The sequence below is a fragment of the Monodon monoceros genome, unplaced genomic scaffold (assembly GCF_005190385.1).
Source record: "Monodon monoceros isolate NGI ecotype Baffin Bay Population unplaced genomic scaffold, NGI_Narwhal_1 Super_Scaffold_12, whole genome shotgun sequence".
NCBI lineage: Eukaryota > Metazoa > Chordata > Mammalia > Artiodactyla > Monodontidae > Monodon > Monodon monoceros.
Window position 1 is genome coordinate 148,283,059 of NW_021703768.1, and position 21,925 is coordinate 148,304,983.

At 37.1% G+C, this 21,925-nt stretch overlaps 1 protein-coding gene across 2 annotated transcripts in view; it reads left to right on the forward strand.

The window, feature by feature from the left end:
- CPEB4 (cytoplasmic polyadenylation element binding protein 4) overlaps window positions 1-21,925 on the forward strand; it is a 64,266-nt gene that overhangs the window by 22,198 nt on the left and 20,143 nt on the right. Inside the window, exon 3 of one of the 2 annotated variants that reach the window (XM_029219225.1) lies at window positions 16,162-16,212. The exons of the other annotated variant lie outside the window; for it this stretch is intronic. Within the exon in view, the coding sequence (XP_029075058.1) occupies window positions 16,162-16,212 (51 nt within the window). The remainder of the gene's footprint in view (window positions 1-16,161; window positions 16,213-21,925) is intronic. 2 annotated transcript variants of the gene reach the window in all.

Consider the following 21,925-nt stretch of genomic DNA (forward strand, 5'->3'; position numbering starts at 1 on the left):
ATATATATATATATAAATTGCCATTCTGCCACTACAGTCTTGTGGTAGTTATGAGGATTAAATGATATCATGTGTCTATAAAATACAGCATACTGCCAGTTCATTGAGAAGGCACACAATAAATGGTATCGAGTATTACTAAACATCTATTAAGTCTGTTTTCATGCTTATCAAATGAGAAAACCGGTTTCAGTATGAGTGCCAAGGTGACTTAAGCATATTAAATGAACTTTGTGTATTTTTTCCTTCTAAGAGAAGTAAGGAATTCACAGATGAGTTCACGGTCCTAAAATGCCAGACTGCAGTTATGCTTGATTTTTTTTTTTTAAACCAAGATGATGAACTTTATACCATTGTAGTCTATCGCAATGCAGTTCTGCTCAGGGGAATACTTTATTTCTTGTCAAACTCTGCTGATTTAGATAGCTATTTTAGGAAAACTATGTTTGATTTTAACAGTGGTTCTATTGTGAAATTTTGTTTAAAGGTGATAATAAAAGCTGAATATCTTTAAAAAATCTAACACATTGTCCTTTTAAAGTAAGTATATAAAACTGCCTGTCCATTTTGAAAATGAATAAATAGCCTCTTCATGTGCTCTGCTTCCTTAGAAACAGATAAAACAGAAAATGGGCATCATTTCTATGAGACTAGTATAGAATAATATGCCTTTCAAAAAATTAATTTGAAAATTGTTTCAAAAAAACTATCATATGGAGGCAGGTTTTATATTTGGGTTAGTTTTATCTTAAAAATAACTATAAAATATATTATGAATGACTTCATTTATTTATTTATTTTTGTTGTTGTTTTTCATTTATTTTTATTTTCATTTGCAATTCCTCATAGATATGTCGTTTGTGTGTATGTGTTTAAATAATGAAGCCTAAAATTGATACAAGACCTGTCAATTGAATGAAGTCGTTAAGGCTGTATTATTTATTTAAATTAAAAAAAAGAAACCCCAAATTGAATTTGCCTTTTCCTTTTGGGAAAAAAGAAAAAAATCTCCCTTAATGAAGTGGGTTTAAAATTTTATTTTATTTTTGCCATCAACAGACAAGATGTTAATATGCCTAGGAACTTTCAAATATAATTTTTGAGTTTATTTTTTATGAATATGCTGTTGATTCCAGTTGGCTTGTTTAGCAACCTTTTTTTTAAAGAAATGTGCAAACAGAATAGCTAGCCTTCATTTCATAATTTATATATATATATTTTTACAGTTCATTTAAAAATAGTTTTTCTAAGAATTTTAAGGCTACTGTCATTTTCTCCATGTACAGAGGTTTACCTCTTGGAGAAGAAAAGGGTCCTCCCTCTGCCTTATCTCCATGTCCTTTCACTGATCAGCTGGCATGTCTGTATGTAGTATTTTTATCCACGAAATTATGTACTGCCTTCTCCATAACTAACACCAGTGACAGTCTGTAGCACTTCTTCCCCAGAGAACAATTTCATTTTCCTCACTGCACACCCAGTCTTACAAGCTAAGAGCCTGCTCTGTAGACTAATTTTTGAATTTTGATCTCTGAGATGGCAGCTTGTGCATTGCTACTATAATTATTAGGCTTATCAAGTATTTTCTTCACCTGGACAGGAAAATCTTTTACTATTGTAGATGCTGAGATGATTATTTGGGAAGTATTGTATCTTACTGTTATTTATGTTTTTTCCTGCCTGTGAAATTGCTACTTATTGTTTAGAAATGGAGCAGCATGAAATAGATTAAAAACACGTGCGAGTGCTTCTGTTTTCAGCCCTTATGAAGCATAGTTTGGACACAGTGAAATAAAGATTCATGAAGTGGTATTACATTCAGTGTACAGTAGGAGAAACCTCTAAAAATTAAGGAGACTTTTAAAATTTTCTTTCCTGTATGTGAAGGGAATAAAGGAATATATGTATAAACCAAGAAGCAGTAGTTCATGGAATGGAAGCAGAGGGAGACAGCACTGGAATAAAGAGACAAAAACGAGTATTTGAAAATTATCAGATGTCAGAGTAGAACAATTCAGAGTTTCATAGTAGTGGTTGAGTGTTTTAAATCATATATATGAAAACAATTTAATATCCAGTTTGCTTCATTTCACTAGAAAGCCAAATGAGACAGCAAAATTATTGAGAGAACAAAGGCAATCTGTAAATTGTGAAAACATTATATAGTTGTTCTTCAGATATTAATTAACTAAATTATGAATCAGAATATCATTTTATTTTTCCTCAGAATACTGTGAAATTAGAGTCTTCCACTCTTCATATTGTTATAGGAAGTATCTTGCTTCCAGTTTTTGGAAGGGGAAGCTCAGCATATCTACCCCAGTCCCTCTGAGTTTCAGGCATTTTAAATACTTAATTTGCATGTGGGCAATGATGATTGCATTCAGAAATGCAGGTTGTTTAAAGTGCCAGTCTTTTACATATTCCCGTTGTGCCCGAGAAACCTATTGCATATGTCAGTCAAGTAAGTAGTGGGAGTGTGTTAGACCTTACTGCCTCACTTGCCTCATGCATTAATTTAATAAGAACTTATTTTAAGAGCTGGACCTACTCCAAAAATGCTATGCATTTAATTCCAGACTGCTGAAGGTACTGTGACCTTGCATTTTAAAATACTTCTGAGATTTTTTTTTCCTTATCTACACATTAAATTAGGGGCCCTCTCCAAACTATTTTTCATGGCTGTGAATTTGTTTGAAACAAATGCTTCAACGAGTGGGCAAGTGATGATTCCATCTGTGCCTCTTTTCTTTGCTGCTAAGCAGAACCATTTATAATAATCTCTAGAAGAAAATCATGAAACTCAGTTGAAAGTTTAGTACACAAAGCCAGTTTTGTTAATTTTCTATAAGATTTTTTATGTCACTGTGGGAGAGAGTGACTGTTGGGATAATTATTTAAATTCTATATCTTTACAGTAGGGGAAGGAATAAAGTTAGTGCTGCTTTAAAAAGATATCATAAATAATAACCAGAAAACCTTAAATTTTCCTTCGATCCACAGTTGTTTTAATATTCCTATACTCCAAATTGCAGTCACTTAGCTCAGTATTTTCAAGAACAGATGTTGTATACCGATACAGATGTTTTGAACAGATATTGTATACTGACTTTGTGTACACCGAAATAGCTCTGGAAACCTTCCATGAGAGTTGCTGACAATAGGACTAAATTTAATATCATTCAGTTATAAATCTGAGTTTCAGAGTAAATACAGTTCTAAAAAATGAAAGGGACTTTTACCGAATAAGTTCTGTTTCTGTAATATTATTTAAATGATTTATTTGAAATAGTTGTGGGGAGATGTAATCTCTTACAGTATTTAACCTTTTCCTATTTAAATCAGTTTGCCTGTGGCAATTTGAGGAGAGACAACTATGCACTGCTCTGCACCCCACTCCCCAGTCACCTTTTTAAAGGATTAGATGGACGTTTTTCTTCAAGGGATATTTAATGGGCCACGATACAAAGTACCATAAAGAAGACACGGATAAAGCAAAACGGCTAAATTTTACTTGGATTCATAATCAAATTTCTCCTTCTTAACACATTACCATTATGTGGTATCAAATGTCTTCTGGTGAATTGGGGGATCTTTAAACATTACAAGTGTTGAAGATTCAGAGTCTTCCAGGCAGCAGCCCTGCAAACCTGGCTGGAGCCTTCCTGAACTCGGCTGGTTCTTTCTTGCTCTGCTTGGGTGATACCAAGTAATTCAAAGCAGCATAGCAGGGGAGTGGCTGCGGTCTCTGGGGAGCAGAAAATTGCCTTACGCCTAGAAGCTTCATGAGTAATGGAGTAAGGCACACAGCAAAGAATACAGTTCATAAACGTGGCTACAGTTGAACTTCGCGTGTGGCTATTAGAAGTGAGGTGGTTTCCTCTCCTTCCCCATTCTCCCTTTCCTGACTGCTGAAATGGAACATCCTAAACATTCTTTCTCTTTTGCTTGACTTAGTTGTGCCGTAGGATGGGACCTGGGCTTCTGTGTTGAGGTAACTTCCTTTGTGAGGAAGAAGGGGCAAAGTGGTGGGGCGTGATTTTCTGTGTGTTACTGGTGCAGGGTGTATTCGTAATTCGGACCCACTGTCTCCTTTTTGGTTTACTGTTGGTCAGGATTTTTCTGATTCCTCACAGCACAGTGCAGGCAGAGTTTACAGAGGTGTCGGTTTCAAACTGTGTGACTATACTTTTCCACGTTGAGGATTGCTGTTGTTTTTTGTTTTGTTTTATTTCGTTTTAAATTTTTCAAGGGGAGGAGGGGAAAGGGCAATGCCTGGGAGGACAAAATGTGATGTTTGTGAACACGGATGTGCTCGTAGCCTTGGATTGAAGTCTTCCTTACTCTAGGCTCTGAAGTGAAACCAACTTGGTTCATACTAAATGCTCCTGGGCCTTGGCCAGATCCTCATCTGCCCGATTTTTTATATAATATTTACTGGTAAGTACAAAGTAGTGACCCTCTGTCCTCTGCCCTCCATGTGTTTGTGATAGAATATTGACCCGTGTTCCTATTTGTTCCGAAAATCATACGAGCAGTTGTCACAAAGGGGGAATTTGTCGTATGTCATCGGTGATGGGGGCCCATAATTACTCAAGCAGTCCCTTATCTTAATCCTGAACATTGAGCACAGAGAGTCTTGAGCGCAGGAAAACTGAGTAGGTATCTTAAAACATTGTTGCAACTCCGCTTTTACCTGGGTGAGAGATGAGGGTAAAGGGGGGCAGAGGGGAAAATGACAGTAAACTTTTTATGTTATTAGAAGGTTGGAGAGCCTAACGATTTCTTTCAAAGGTGCTTTTAACTCATGAACTTTTTTTTTTTTTCTTTACAACTGTATTAAGGCTCACGTACTTTATGGCTGTTGTAACTTGATTTTGTTAGACTCACATTCAGGGCAGGGATTGGTGAAGGAATAAACTATATGTGACAGTTAACACTTAGAAGTACCAAATCAAAAAACAAGCAGCAGTCAGGTAGCAAATTAGTGAGTGCTTTTCTGTGATCTTGTACATTTTCACACTAAGTACTGTGTACAGCTTAGTAAGTATAGATATTACCATGTGGACAGACAAAAATATTTTCCATTCAGAAATGAAATCTGAATAAATTCAAGTAGTAAGGTTTTCAGATTTTGTCAGCAGTTTGTCAGTGTCAAATATTAGGGACCTCCCTGCCGTGTAAAAAAGTAGAAGGAGGTCCAGAACATTTATAGAGATCTGTTTTGTTCATGCACCGTGTCCAAATTAATAATATATTGTACCTTTTGATAGTGTCACTTATTATTTTTCTGTTTTTTCCTTCTATATTATAAAATTCTGTAGAGAGGTGACTTGCTGTTTTATTTCCTGACAGCTACTAGAACAGTCCTATATGCTAATAATCTGCATAATGAAAGCCCTTTTGATTATGGAGTAAATACAATGGTGAGTTGTCTGTGAAGGTCTTAAGACTTTCTTTAATCCTGTTATATAACCCTGGAATATGTTATTTGCTGACTTTAAGGGAGTGGAAGCAATGCCACCTGATTCTTAGCTGTCATAAAAATATGCAAGATTCTCTTTGCATTCAGTTTAACAACAGGAAGCAGAATAGTTGCACAATTGTGCCACAAAATTATTTCTTCCTGACAGGCATGGAATTTCTACCTGAATATTGTAGGCAGTTGATTCACTTAGCAGCTGTGTATACCTGATTTGTGAATTTCTTTATTCACTACTCCTTAGTTTTTTCCCCTCATGTTGCCACTGTCCTCATTACCTAAGTTACAGGAGGGAAAAGAGAAAAAACTTGATGCATTTGTTGCTGTTCAGCAGTAAAAATTTGCAAAAGGAATACCTTTTAGCTAGTTTTAAACTAGTTACTACTTTTCAAATCAGATATGGAGATGGCTAGGCTGCCTCTGGGCTTCATTATCTTGTCTGATAGACTGAGTCTGAATTCAGTCCCACACTAGCACACTCTGTTCTAAAAGCAAGGCTTTGTTTTATTCTGGGTATTACCTGGTAACCAGTCAATTAAGAACATTAGTGGAATTCCGAAAGGAAAGCAGTTCCATAATCTCTTTGGAATCCAACTGGGCTGATGCCAGTTGTTATGCATTGGGAAGAGAAGGAGGAATCAACCAATTAGAGGACCCTTTTTTAATTCTTGAGAAACCAGCACTAAAGTGCAGATCTTCATTCTGAAGAGCAGCCATGTGTAATTAGTGTTAATTAGTATAAAGAATCTAAAAAAGAAAAAAAGTCTAACTTCTACTGGCTATAGTATTCCAAATAATAAATGTCTGGCATGGTTAATTAAATGGAGATATTTAAATTGGCCGCTTGATCTCTTTATTGTAAAAGATCAGAAGTTGTTAGCTTATAATAGACTTTCCCAAATTGTTAGAAATAAAGAGAAGCGTTTAGGAGTGTATTAAGACCTGGTTTTGCCATTAACAGTTACATGGCTTAAGTCAGTCACTTCCCTCTAGATCCTGGTTTCTCTACCTGCAGGAGGAAATGGAGGGATTGAATTTAGTGATCTTTAAGTTGCTATCAGCAATTCCACGCAGTCTCTCTGGCATGGTATTTCTCAGTGACAAAGTTGAAGGTTTTTATAGTTGAATGACTGAAAGTATCATGGATTTCATGTGAGTTGGGGTGTGGCAGCATTTAATATTGAGTAGCTTGTGAGAAGGGATATAACCAGAAATCAATCAAATTTATTCAGTTGAGTGAAGGCTTTGTTTCTAGACTGCATTTTTTTCTTTTTGAGATAGGCCTAAAAATACTATGTCAAGGAAGCAGTTGTTTAAACTTGGCTTGATATAATGTTTCTGTTCTCAATTTGTGGACCACGGGCCTCTTCAGCCATGGGAATTACTTGATGGGGTCTAGGAACCTATTAGAACCAAGCATTCTAGTTAGATGATAGATTTGTCATGTATGTGTTGCATGATTATCTTCCAAAAGCACGTGGATGCTGATGTAATACAATGAAAATATATTTAAAGGTGTTGCTGAATTCATAGTAGCCTTTTATTATTAAGGGTTTTTGTTGCGGTTGTTTTACTTGTAGTATCCACTGGCGTGGGGCTTGAGGGCTTCAGGTGTTATGGTGGGGAGCCTTTCTGAAATATTCTGATTGAAGTAGGTCTTAATAATCATGGAAGGTTATGAAACACTGCTGTAGAGAACTTCTCTAATTGTTCCGCTTTAAACTCCTACCATTAGAATGTCCCCCATTAACAAAAAAGAACATAACAAAAAAAGGAATTTAATAGAGGAAATAGTGGGGATGAGGACAAAGAGGAGTGAGGAGGAGTCGCTTACCTTATCCTAGATTATCATCTCCACCAAGTAGCATTTTGGAATGTTGTCTCTGGCATCTGAAGCCATCTTATTGCCTTTTGAGGCATGTCTAGGAGTGTGGACTTGTCAGGCTACATCTGGCACAGTGCCAGGGGGCAGGGGGAGCCCTGTGACAGGAGGGGTGCACCCTGGAGTGGAGTAACATGGTAGCCCTTGTTAGGAGGGGGAGATGGCTTTCTTCAACCACATGGTTTGGAAGTACCTTACATTTTAGCTTCTGCTTGTATTCCAGCTCCACACATATTTGAGTGTATTCCGTGTCCCAAGTAGTAGTAGACCACAGGACACATTTGATGCTGAGCTACATATTTCTTTTTTGAGGTGGACCTGGACATTCTGTATAGGAAGCAGTGTTAACAACCAGTTTCAAGTGAAAGGGCAGTTACTTCTGATACCATTTCTCTGGCTTTTATTCTTTGCCACTTCTGAGAATTATCTCTAATTTAAATCCTTATAATAACCTTTCATGTGAGTTTTGTGATCTCCAACATACGGTTGCAGAAACTGCAGTTCAGAGAGATACAACCGCTTTTGTAAAGTCACTCGACTAACTGGTGCCTAGAGAATCAAGATAGGAACACATAGCCTCTGGCTTCAGGTTCAGTAGCTTAGGTATTTATTGTGTAGCATTTGTGAGGGAAACAAACATTAAGAAAGTTTGTCTTAGTATACTTTAGACAGAGAGCAGGCATTCAGGTTTCTTAATTTCTCTGTAGGAGACTGGGGACAGAATTTAAAATCTGTATTTTGTCATAATCTTCTGTAAAAGATTCAGATCTCACACCTGCTGATTTCTTATTGAAGGGTGCCTCTTGGAGGGTGGAGGTCAAAATAGAATCACTGAGGGAACTTTTCCAAGCTGGCTTATTCTTTTCGCTGATTCTGATTCACCAGGTCTGTCATGAGACTTAAGCATATGTATTCTGGAAGTGATTCAGATAGACTCTGCCCCTCCTCACCCCCAGCCTCACTCTACTTTGAGAACCACTTTAGATATTTATGTAAAGTCTGAAGCTGTGGGAGGCTGTTCTTAAAACAAATATATATCAAGCACTGTTTCAGGCGGTTGGGATATATCAGGAAATAAAAACTAAGACTCTTGGCCTCATGCAACTTATTCTCCGAATAATTTGCAGTTATCTTTGAACAGCCTGTTTTTTAGTTTTGAGGGCTAATTAATACGAGGAAGACTCAGTGCCTTTAGTATTGATAAAGGAAAATAAGAACTGGCCTTTTGAGACAACAAAAGATGAAATCAGATTAGGTATGAAATCCAAGTGCATTCTTCATGAAGGTTCAGTAAAGTCATCAGAATTTATATTAAGTAAGTGATTAGGGTTGATGATATGTATGCAGAAAGCCAACTACTGACTTTGCTGATGGCTTTTTGGGGTTTGGACTTAAGTAACCAGTGTTAAGAATGGCTTATTTCATCTCTAAAGTTCTCAATCATTTGCAAGTAACTTAGTTTATAGTACCTAGGGATTTCCTAAGTTTGTCTTGGTCTTCTTCATGTCAGTACAGAGAGCCGTTGCTCAACATCATCTTTACCTTCTGGCCACTTCTACAATTATTTATTTTTATTCACTGGTTCTTTTAAAATATGTCTCTTATAACACATGCTTCTTTTAATCAACCTTTTTGCAAGGTAGAATTTTAATTTACTGCCTTGGCTTTGTTTCTGGATTATTACAGCTTTTCTACTATCCATTGGTCTGTTTTTCCACTTTTCTTTCCATTATATTATCTTTCTTTTTTTTTTAACTGGCTTTGGCTGGTTTACTGTGGATAAAAACTATGCCTAATTTTTTAAAGCTTAAAATATTGCCATTAATCACTGGTATCATAACATCCTCTTAAGGCAAGTTATCTTGTTGCTCTGTCCTCTAAATGTAGCATCCAGAGTCAGAAGGCCTCTCTGGCAGGGATAAAAATAGCCTGCCTTCCTGCTTGCTGGTTTGTTGTTAGATTTACTGGCAGTAGGAAATCTTTCAAATTCCTTAATTGGGTCAGCTCTTTGCTAGTGACTCTCTAGACATTCCCTTCTGCCTGAAATTCTTAGATGCTTTTAGATCTTCCATCTTTGCACCTGCCCTGAGTTATAGTCAGAGCAAACCTTCTTTTGTTATGAAACCTTCTTTTATTCCGAACCCTTCCTCAATCTGTAGAAACAAATCCCATTGACTTTACTTACCTTAAAGATAGAGGTTCTTTTCTTTTTTTTTTTGGCCACTATACATTCTGGTTTTCAGCTGTCCTATCACAATTGAAAAATTAGATCTGAGCTATTGGTACAGAAGAGATCCTCCTTGGCTTTTGTTAAAAGGAACATTTTTAAGCTCCTTTGAATTTTCACATTTCCTAAAATATTTCTGCTACTTTGCCTGTTTGGCTATCATAAAAGTAAAGAGTTAGGTTTTTTCTCTTCTCTCCCCCAGAGAAGAGTGATATCCTTGTTTGTAACTCAGAACGTTAGCAAACTCTCATTTCTCTGAAGCCAACAGTCCCGCAGATAGCCACTCCTTTCTCCAAGGTTCCAGTTTGGGTCTTATTTGGCTAAGAGGAATCCTTCCTTTCTTTCTCTCACAAGTAGAAAACTGTTGGTTATCTTTGGCTTATAAGTTAGTGACGGAAAAGGAATTAATATTAATTGAGCACATACTCTATACTGGGAGAGTTTTCTGGGCTTTCTGCAAAAATTATCTCATGAATTTGTCACATGTAAATAGAAATACCTCTGTTTTACTTCAGAGAAACTGAGTAATTTGACCTAGCTCACAAGATGGGATTGGTCCAACTCTGCACTTTTCACTGGGTGTTTCATGGCAGAGAGACCACCAGCTGCTAGCTTTGTTTTATTCACTTATTCAACAGCTATTTATTGAGTACCTTTCTCTGCTCTAAGCTCCGGGATGCAAGACGTGAAATCTATCCTCAAAGATTTTGTTGCCCTAGACTAGGAACAGAGCTTAGAGATAGGTGATTTAAATATAGTATAGAGCTTCCCTCGTGGCGCAGTGGTTGAGAGTCCGCCTGCCCATGCAGGGGACACGGGTTCGTGCCCCGGTCTGGGAAGATCCCACATACCGCGGAGCAGCTGGGCCCGTGAGCCATGGCCGCTGAGCCTGCGCGTCCGGAGCCTGTGCTCCGCAACGGGAGAGGCCACAACAGTGAGAGGCCCACGTACCGCAAAAAAAAAACGACAGAAAAAAAAAAAATATATATATATATATATATATATATATATATATATATATATAGTATAATAAGTGTAAAGCGTGCTCTATGGAGCCCATAAGGCTGTCTGAACTGGGGAGCCGGTGGCTTGAGGCAGGGACTTTCCATAGGATTTGAGGCCTAAGGAAGAAAAGCTACCTGGACAGAACGGCGGAGGCTTGAGTGGTGAAATACTGGGGCCAGAGAGAAAGGAAGGCGTTCCAGACAGAGGGAGGGACCCAGAAGTAAAAGTTAATGGACTCGTAGTTCTGAACGTGCAGAGTACCTCATGTGGGAAGGGAAATGGCATTGTGAGAGATGAACCTAGAGAGGTAGGCAAGAGAATTAAAGTATTTTTTACAAGCCCCAGTCTTTAAACTGAAAGTCAGATCTGTCCTGGAGAGGGGTTTTGTGTAGCCTAAACTGTGTGTGTAATTTAAATGGCTCTTTTGGAGGGGGCAAGACTCTCCATCCAGTTGATGTCAGCCCCAGCCAGTGTCTCCTTTGTAATTTTGAATGGAAACGTCTTTACTGGAAGTCGGTTGTATCACAGATAGGTCAGGGGGTAGAATAAGGTTACTGATTATGATTTGGGGAGTTACTTTTAGGTCATTGGAAGAAATTAATAAAAATGATTATCCTTGTATCATTAAATGATAGAACATAGTGAGCACATTTTTATTAGTTCATATTGATACGTGTTCTGCGTTTGTGTGAGTATAAAGCTGGTATTCAGAAATTGAATTTATTCCACATTTCTTGGACCTTGCTTGCGTCATCCAGGCCCCCACAGCGCCATCTTGCTGCAAGTCTCAGGCAGTGTTGGTAAAAACAGCAGATGCAGAAAGGCAATTACAGCACCTCCTTTAAAAAAATTATTTATGGCAGTATAGCTTTGGCTTACTTAGATATGAGCTAAATAAAATTAGCAGGAGCAAAATCAGGAGAAGCATCTCTAGTTAAACAATAACAAATAATGTATATGTGTGTATTTATGTATGTGTGTGTATGTGTGTGTGTGTGTGTGTGTGTGTGTGTTGTGTCATGTGCATAAACCTTTTAATCAGTTTTAGAAATGGACCTAAGTCCATACCTATCCTTTCCCTATGAGAAATTTTTAACGATGTCCACTGAAAACCTCTCCTTTTTCATTGGAGTATCTAGGTTTTTATACTGTGAGTCAATAAAAATACTAACCCAGAATTTCATGCTTCTTGTCACTTCTTTGGACTGCATGGCTATATTTTAGCCAGCCTTGCAGAGTTATCCCCTGTTGTCATTCCTTGGCCTGTACCGTGACCCCAACAATGCTGGCATGACTGAAAAAGAGAAGGCCATAGCATGAAATCTAATAGTGCTATAGACCATTTGATATTTTTCGTTGCTTGTGTGTTTGAAATGGCAACATTTATTGTATCATTTCCTGCTGAATCATCGGTAGCACTAGTATCTGGGTTAATTTTTAGAAAACAAGGGTACTTTACCTAATTTTGAAAATAATGGAAACATTTTAGAGTATTTCCTTCTAGTCTTTTCTCCTTCCATCTCATTAACTCAGTTACTTTAGTTAGCATCTTAAAAGAATATGATAATACACACTGTTGTTTTGAGCACCTCCTCCCCCCAGCAATTCTTAGTCATTCTGGTTGATAAATATTGGTTCTTTCCAACTCGCAAATGCTTAGCATACAATTGCCTGGTTCGAGTCTGAATCTTTTCTAGGCTGTAGAATTTGGTAGTGTAGTTCCCGAGAGTCACACTGTATCAGTTGCCTATATTTGGCTAGGTTGAGTCATGTCACCAAATATAGTCTATGCCTTTTGCATGATGTATGCCAGGCTTCTGGCTCCAAATGCCACAGCTGGCCTCCAGAGATGACTGCTTTTCCTGTCACTGCGTCCCTTAAGGTTAGGACTGCTGAGCTGGCAGTATTTCTTTGCATTTATAACACAATCAATACCAAGAGCCTCCAAAGATTGAATTTTATCCACTAAATAGGTTTACTTGCCTGAAATCCTAATGCCTTCCTTCTCCCTTGAGGAGTTCAATTCTAAATGTGCCCAAACCTGAGTTATGTTTATAGATAGATGAGTTATCAAAAAAACCAATGAAACAAAACCCACAAACACTGGGTTATATTCATATTTAGATATCTCAGGGATTTTTATTTCACTTCACTTTATTCATTTGTGAAGTGCTGGTGTTTTAAGTTCAGTGGAATGAACTAATTGAATGCTTACCTGGTGCCCAAACAGGAAACTCGAGGTACCTACGTTTTAAAAAAAAAAAAAAAGCTCTTGGGAGCTCCCTGGTGGCCTAGTGGTTAGGATTCTGGGCTTTCACTGCCGTGGCCCAGCTTCAGTCCCTGGTTGGGGAACTGAGATCCCACAAGCTGTGTTCTATCGGGAAAAAAAAAAAAGCTCTAGTTCCTAAAGGGGGCTATTACTTAAAAGAGATAAGAAAGTTAGCCAGTAGCCGAAATGATTACGTGAGAAGGTTGGCTGTTGCAATATAGATAGAAATAAAATCTGGTGAGTTAATATAACAAGGGGGTTTCCTTTTTGGGAAAGGTGCCCTGGAAAAAAAATTGAAAAACAAACAAGCAAACAAAAAAAGATTTGAAAATATCCTCCATTGGAAACAAAGAAAGAGGGCCACTGTCTCAGAGGGAGGGAGGGGATTGTCAGTAATCTAGCCATGGAATAGAAAATGCAAAAAATGCCGGTGAAAATTAGCATCCGTAGAGCAGAGAGAATATTAGAGCAGAAATAAAAGGGGTACAGGGAGAAGGTGAAAGGCTTGTAGAAGACAAGGCACTTGTCCCATGGCACTTATAATGGGAGCTTTCAGAGAATTTCCAGAAAGGAAGTGATATATATTCTCCATAATAGATGTCATGAGTGGATGACTCTAGATATTTTAATTACAGAAGAAATTTATAGAAGGAAAGGGCAGGTAGGATAGGGAAGCATTATGAAAGTTTTTTTCAAAGGTTTCTTAATGTCACTGCTAATATTTTAAAATTGAAGTAGAAGGCATTGCTGCTGGTTTAACAAAATATTACAGGTATCTTTACTACTCAGAGGCCAGAACTGATTCCAGCCTGACAGGACTCATGAGAACAGGTCAAAAAATAAAAACAAGTATCACTTTGAGAGTTAAACTGTGAATTTTGCCACTGATTCTTCAGTGCTCTATTGTCTTAGCTGAAGGTTAGAACTACTGCATTTAGAAGTCTAAGGATCAGAAAAAGTCTCAAACGTTACCTACCTTGGGGGTGGAGGGTGGCATCTCTTTAGGAGGTGTGTGTTGAGGCAGACTCTGAGAGAACTGAGTTAAGGGATATTTTTGTGCCTGTCAAGTTGAAATATTCTTATCTCTCTCTCCTTAAAAGGTACCCCAAAGGTGAGTTTCTGATAAGGTGGAACTTGATTTGTTAAACTGGGCCAGCTAGTTTGGGAATTTGTTTTTTGGATCCTCAGCGTTAATTATCCTTCCTTAGTATCAAGTAAGAAGCATTATAGTTCATATGGAACAGCCCTGGTTTCAATTGGAGTGTTAGAGTATCTTCAATTAGATACCCAATTAGAGTATCTTCTTAGAAATAGCAAAACATTTTCTTAACTTCAGTTAATATTGTTAAATATTTTTGTTTCTGTGTTGACTTATATCATCTTTTTAAAACATGTTTTATGATAAAAATGGTATGAGTGATAGCTGTTAATTCATTTACCAGAGGGTTTTACAGCTACAAAATTAATGCAAATGTTCCATCATGGAAAATCAGCTGCTACTTTGAGTCAAGTGATTCAGAAACAGCACTCCCTCCCTCCCTCCCTCCCTCCCAAGTTTTTAACAGTTAAGGTCATGTTCTTGTTCCAGCATCTCAAGTCTATGCTTTTTTAAAGATAATACTTGTGACAGATCATATGATCTGGGCTTGTAGTTAAAGCAGTTCAGCTGGAATTCACTGGATTTGGATACTTGACTGTGTGTATATGAGCATTAAATAATGAAGCCAATTTTTAGGAAGAAATTGAAATATCAAAATTAATTTTCACCTCCTCCTTGCCCATCTTCATCCCTACCTCTCTTCCCTAAATAGGAACATGCTGAAATTTTAAGTGGAGCAATTAACAACTTAATTTTTTAAATCCTTGTATTTGGTGTTAAATGGTAGAAAAATTAAGTTCAGATTTTGTTTCACATGAGACTCCAAGGTTTGCACGTGGATTAATTAAAGCTGTTAGCCACAGAGAACAGTTTTCTCTTTTCATGGCATGAGTTTATTTCTGTGGAGACTATTTCAAAGAAGTAGGATTTTGAGAGACTGAAGGATAGTTGTGGTCTAAAGTTCCTTTTTAAAGAGTTGTAAATGTGTGGCTGGTGGATTGATAGGACCACGTATTAGACCTGGCTCCCGCAGTGTTCTCTGGAACTAGGTGGAGTCTTCCTGGCATCTTGAAAGGCTTGCCCCAGCCTCCAGGCCTGGGAGAGCCTCTGCTTACCCACCTTTTCATTGTCTTAGAGAGTCTGTTGTGGTTCTGTGGAGTCAGAGTTTAGACTGCTGGTTTCCTAATTGGAATGTTTGTAATTCTGAGTCAATTTGAAATTCTCACACTACTCCTGATGTATAGAGTGCTAGACAGTGGTGGGTAATTAACAGTGAAGTTCCCCTATCCATTCCTTAGATGAATAAGACTTGAGGGTTCTCCACCATTCTTGTGAAGGGCATGGGGAATATGGAGACATGAAAATGTTGTCATAGTGAGTTTTGTAACTTATAGCATAGAACTAGTTACATGGTGTGTAGTCTAGCTACCTCAACTTGCATGTAGAAACTCTTCCAAAACAGAAATGCATTCCCCCCCCCTTATTTGTGGCTACCAATTTGGAAGGTAGAGCATCCTCCCCAAATTTTAGACTTTCACAAACCCTTTTCTCGAGGGTATCTTGGGTGCCCATTTTAGGTTCAAAATTCGAAGGAAATTAACCCAGCATTTGCTGAATCTATTGTGCCTCTGGGCATTGTGCTATGTGCTTTGATATTTTCTTCATGTGTAAGTACAATGAAATGTGCCTCTTTACCTTCTGTACTTATTCCCCGAAATTTGAATTTAAACCCATTAGTGTGTCTGTACATGTAGGCATAAGACTGGCACTTTTGTTACGAATTATATAAAAAAATGCTACTGCTAACTACATACTTTTAAAAAGCTATGAAAAACTACACATGAAAGAAAAATTGTACATTTATGGGGAAAAAATATGAAGATTGTTATTATGAGTTGGTATTAGAACATAATGGTACAAAAAATTTCCTTTGGATGGGGATTTGGAAATTAGAATAACCGAATAGTTAAATATAAGGGGTATTTTATTTTCCCACTTTGAAACTTTCCCTTTTTGAATGTTTGTGAATATGCTGTTTGATATGTCAACTGACTCTGTGTGTTTATTAGCACAGCTAAGTTTTATCTCATAATACGGCTTTTTAAATACCTATTAAACAATTCAGCTTTGTTGTTGAATACATTTAAACCATCTATGAAAAAAAATAAATTTAGTAACAGCCTTCTTTTACCCTCAGGTCGTCTAAACTATTCATATCCAGGATCCGATAGCTCTCTGCTTATTAATGGTAAGTGATAATTGATTCACCTTAGTGAAGTTCAAAGAACTGTAACAAGTTAGTACTGGGTAGAAAATACAGTAGTTAAGCTTCAGCAGGTGGAGAAATGACATTAGTTTGCTCTGTAATGAATATGCAAGTTGCTATTAATCTATCACCTATTTTATGGATAATTATTATTCCTCCAAATTAGAGCAGGAACTTTTTTTAAACTTTGAGAGCCAGCTAATTTGCTGTCTTGAAACTGGTGACAATGAGAATAAGTGAGACTCCCATAATGACACATAAAGAATGGCTTAATCCAATGTTAGCTTCTGTAGAGTGACCTTTGAAATGTCAACATAAAAACCATTTCCATGTAGTTGGAAAAGTGTTCCAGGAGATGGGGAGGTAATCAGAGATTGAAAGTCAGACAAAACAGCCTGAGACCACAGGGCTTGACACTGCAAAGGACAAGGTCATTCACTGTTTGCTATCTAATGACAACAAGAAAAATGAAGTTTTATTAGCCTTTGCAGTGCCTTCAGTAAATTCTCCTCGCCTATTCTAAATATTACCACTGCGCTGTTGAGTTCTCTTTTTACGTGCGTATTCTGAAGCAAACTAAATTTCACCCGGAAGCAGGGGCCATCTACTCACAGAAGGAATTAAAGAATTAAAAATTGTCTTCTTTGTAGTACTATAGTTTAAAATAATTGGGTGGAATACAGAAGTCTTGTTTACTTCTTTTGAATATGGATTTCAAATTTGTGTGTTCTTAATGCCTTCCATTTGCCAAAACTCATTTTCAGTCCCACCACTTCTGTGAATTATTCTTGACCAAATAACTGTATTCTGCTCATTCCCCAAACAAAGCAAAACCAAAAAATCCTACTCCTTGTCCATGCTATAGTATGAATGAGGAATTAAAAATTGCTTTTATGACTGGATTTCTTTTTGGTTAGTGTTTAAAATCAGTATTCTGTAGAATGTAAGATTGTTGAGCCAAGAAATGTTAGAAGGAGATTTGATTTATGAGAGTTGCTGGGTGCATTAGATCCTCTGGAGACTATATGGTTTGTAAAAACCTCACTTGTTCATTAGTCTTTCGTCTTTTCATGCTACATTTGCCAGAAATAATGCCAAAATATAATATTTCAGTGTAAATGTGTGTAGACCGAAAACCAAACACAGTGGTGACGGTGGCATCAGGATAAGGGGGAGTAATATAAGGCTTGCCATTGTAGCATGGTTTCATCTTTTCCTGTGGAACGAGTTCCAGAGTCAAGGGCTGGAAATTGCAGGGAACCAAGATTTGAGATACTGTTGTGTGATCTTAGGCAAAGTGATCAACTCTTTGTTGTCCCAATTGCTTCATGAAGTCGCTAAATTAGATCAGTTGCCCCTGGGGTCATCTTTGTTGAGATGAGAAAAAGAAACACTCTCTAGTGGGTTTTCCTTAAAGCCCAATTCACTTAATTTTTTTTGAGTCTTTTATGAGATTCTTTCCTTTTACCTCCCCTCCCCCCTGCCCCATTAATATCCTTTCTTTTAAGAGTAGATTATTTTTTAACAACCCTTACTTGGCAAAGAAAAAAGAAAGGTAACTTTCCCCTCTGAATGTTCATGTTTTGAAATTTTATTGGCCCATAGATTCTAGGAGGAGACTGGATGGTTTTTACTGTTGTAGACATGGAAATTTTGTTATAGAAGTATACTGACTGAGGTTAGCATTACCTCAGACTGAAAGATAGGATGATAAAGAACAAAGAGATGTCAAAGAGGGGAAACTTGCTGGCTCCTCAGGCAAGACCCAGAATATGGGGTTATGGCTGCCATGCTCTCAGATCCAGTATTCAGCTTTGCAAGGTCCCGGAACTTGATTTTGTCAGATTTGATCAAGTGCTAGTTCTTAATAACAAGCCCACTAGGACTGGATGCCAATTTATGCATTCATAATGAGGAGTACAACTTCTGGTAGATGCTAGAATTTACTGATAGACCCATTCTCTGATAGCAAAGTCCAGGTTTTGGAAGACTGCTTAAAAATCTTGAAATTAAAGCAAGGTGGGGGTGGAGGGTTGTTAAGACAGTTCTTTAGTCACCTTGATTTAGGCTTAGGCATTGCCTATTCTCTGCAGTCAAATTTATGAACCATCTTCTATGGTGGTTTGCTTCTATAGATAAATTGATCTCATACATATGTTGATTCTTAGTAGCTTTGTTCTCAGTATAGCTCAGGTTTTGGGGATCCCCATATTGAAAATCTAGTATAATCCATTAATTATGTTTAATGAAGATAAACTTAAAAATCACAAATGCTACCCATTTCATAGGACTGTGGTGGAGATTTAAGTGCATGTGCAATCATTTAGCATAGCACCTGGCATGTAGTCAGATAATTAGAATGTCATTTTGGGGGGGTTGGGAATATTAGTGCTAAAGATTTACAAGGGAAAAAAATACAAAACAAGGGATTATGATTGTCTATGAACGAACATGCTTTCTTTGTCTATTATTAAGAGCGATAACCTGAAACTTTATTTACTTTTAAATACAGTCCCTTTGCATCTTACATCCATTCAGCTTTTTCTTAAAGCTGAAAATAAAAGCCAAATATGTTGTGTTGCTTTATATTCATTATTCAATTTTAAGACTTTAAGGAACCATCAGGAGCTGTTCTTTCCTGTCCACCTAAATAGTCTACTCAGGCTTTTAAAAACCTTTAGAAAGGTGATTATATAGCTGTACTCTACTTTGCTTCAACTATAACTTTCAGAGCTTTTCCTTCCAAGCCTCTGTTGAGTTGAGAACCATTTCTTGCTTTGTTTGAATAAAAATGTGAAAGACAGTTCTCACATCGACATTTGAATTTTGACATGATTTTTATTGTATAACTTGTTTTCAAATTTTCAAGCAATCACAAAGTGTTTTGGAAAGAAGTGGGGTTTAAATCCTAAATAAATAAAAAGAAAAAAAGATTCAAAGTAGTTAGTCTACTAGCTTCAGCAATTTATATTGGAATAATATTGGAATTTGCATGTACAAAGATAAAAAGAGCTTACTTATCCAGTGATCAGATTCAGATTGCTTTCTTTTTTCCGCTTGGCTATGCTCAGTCATCAGTTTTCAGATTATGCAGTTACCTTCATATTACCACTCATGACTCTTAAAAGACACTGCCAGTATAATTCAACAAATAATAATTGCATGTTCTAGGGAATTATTATTGTTGTTATTAGTCGTAGAGATATTTTTTAGGGGCATTCTTGGGGAAAATCCTTGGATTTCAAATGTATTAAAACAAAACAAAACAAAACAATTTTCTAGCTACTTTTTGGATATGGGATTAGTTTGCTAGGACTACTGTTAACAAGTACCACAGACTGAGTGGCTTAGACAGAAATTTATTTCCAGTCTTGGAGGCCGGAAGTCTGAGATCAAAGTGTCAACAAGGTTGATTTCTTCTGAGGCCTCTCTCCTTGGCTTGTAGGATAGCTGTCTTTTCCTTGTCTTTACATGATTTTCCCCTGTGTGCAAGTCTGTGTCCTAATCTCTTGTAAGGACACCAGTCATTGGATCAGGGCCAACCCCGGTGACCTCATTTAACCTTAACCACCTCTTTAAAGGTCCTGTTTTAAATACAGTCACATTCTGAGGTTTTGGGGGTCAGGACTTCAGCATATGAATTTTGAGGAGGGAACACTATTCATCCTGTAACAGATGCCATTTCCTAGTTAATCTTATACATAGTAGGAAGATAGTTAGAATATCCATTTTATGTTACGATAAGCAAGCCTGAAACTTACTCAGTTTCTCAGCTAAGTCCGAAAGGAGTGCTAAGCATAGGCCAGACTCACCTTATATTCCTCTGGTGTGTCTTGGTTTAGCTCTGAGATAGATATCAGATTAAATGATTAATATTCTTTTTACCCAACTTGAAGCTTTATTTTATCCAAGAAAACTAATATTTAACCACCACTACCTCTGTATAGAAGTGCTCGTGCATGGTACTTTTTTCCCTAACCTCCCATTTCACTGCTTTAGCCCTTAGGATTAGCTGCTTCAAAAATGAACCTTGTGGCAGGGAAAGTTATAGAGCAGCAAAATATTGGGTTGGCCAAAAAGTTCATTCAGTCAGTGAACACGTTGTTCAATAAAGTTCTTCGTGAAAATGAAAAATGCGTCTTTCATTTTTACTTAAAACTGAATGAACTTTTTGGCCAATCCAGTAAATTAGTTTCGAACAGGTGCATGTATGTATGTATTTCCTAGCCTCTGTGGATGTCTCTCCCTTAGAAGCATCAGCTAAAACGTTTGCTCGTCCCAGAAGAGAAGATTAGTAAGAGATCTTTTAAAGGTTAGCATAGAACAACACCTCTTAATTATAGTTCTTTGGAAGGAAAGGGAGAAGATTTTTGCTTAAAGGGGATGGGGGCGGGGCAGAAATCTATGAAAAGGGAGGGGAAAATTTACCCAGGAGAAATGTAGATTATAGTCACTTGCTGAAAATGTCTATAATATGGTTCTAGTTGCTACAGTAAGGAGCATGTTGAGAGATCCCTTCTTGAAAAAGACAATATGAAAGCAGACTATAAACTCTAAAGTGCTCTACAGTTGTTAGCCTTGGAATAGTAATGGAAAGCTGAAAGTAACTGTTGAACACCAATCTAAGAATTTATACATATGAGTTTACTTTTGAGGAAGAAAATTATTTACTGAGCGTCTGTCTGACTGTCTGACCATCATATATACATGTGGTATCTTTTATGATTCTCTCTTCATTTCTCCATTTTTATAAATAAGAAACTGAGGATTAGGGATATACAGAAACTAGAATTAACATTCATACTCTGCCCTTCTGTAAGATAGCTCTTTATAAATAATCCTCTCGTATCTTTATTATACCTTATCAACATTCTTTGAATATTGTTAATGCCAGCAGGCTAGTATAAACAGAAGCCAGTGTGACATAGGAAATTCTCTTAAGCATACATCTAAAGTAATGTTGTGACAATGAGCCCGTTAATAAATTAGGAGGTGATTTATAAAATCCTTTAAAATGATTCTTCGCATCTCTGTTGAATTGTATGCTTTGGTCTTTGTGATGATTTTCTGCTTTTGGGTTCTACCACCTTTATACTTTTGTTAACAGATCAACTCCTTTCAGCTTCCAGCCTTTGATTTATATCTTTTTAACTGACTTACTAATTTGATTCCCCCACATACTTTTTTTTTTTTTGGTGCTACTGGAAAAGTCAGTTATTTGATAACATCTTTTAATCTGAGCCCTCTCCCCTTGTTTTTCCAAGTAGCATTGCTATCTGCCTTCTCAACATGGGGGCAGTGAGAGGTAGATGGAGAGCCTGAGGTAGGCCAGAGGTAGTGTGAATAGGATCAGTCTTTCATTGCCCACTAAAAGCTAGTCATAAAGTCCTGTTATTTACAGAGTTGATTAGATGCCCTCGTGTAGGAAAGGATGCTTTTCTTTAATATATCATTTGTTTGTTTTTAATGTAAGTGCCAAGAAGAAAACCCAAAAGGGTCCATTAGCAAATATAGTAATATAGTGTACACAGTAGTAATAAATTTAAATGGTGCAGAAAAGGATAAAACAAGAAGTGGAATCATTCCTTCTTTCCCCATCCCAGTCCGTATCCTCAAAGGTTCTTGTGGTTGTTTCTAGAAAAAACATTTGTGTATATTCCCACATATCTGTTTATATTTCCTTTATTTTTAAGTT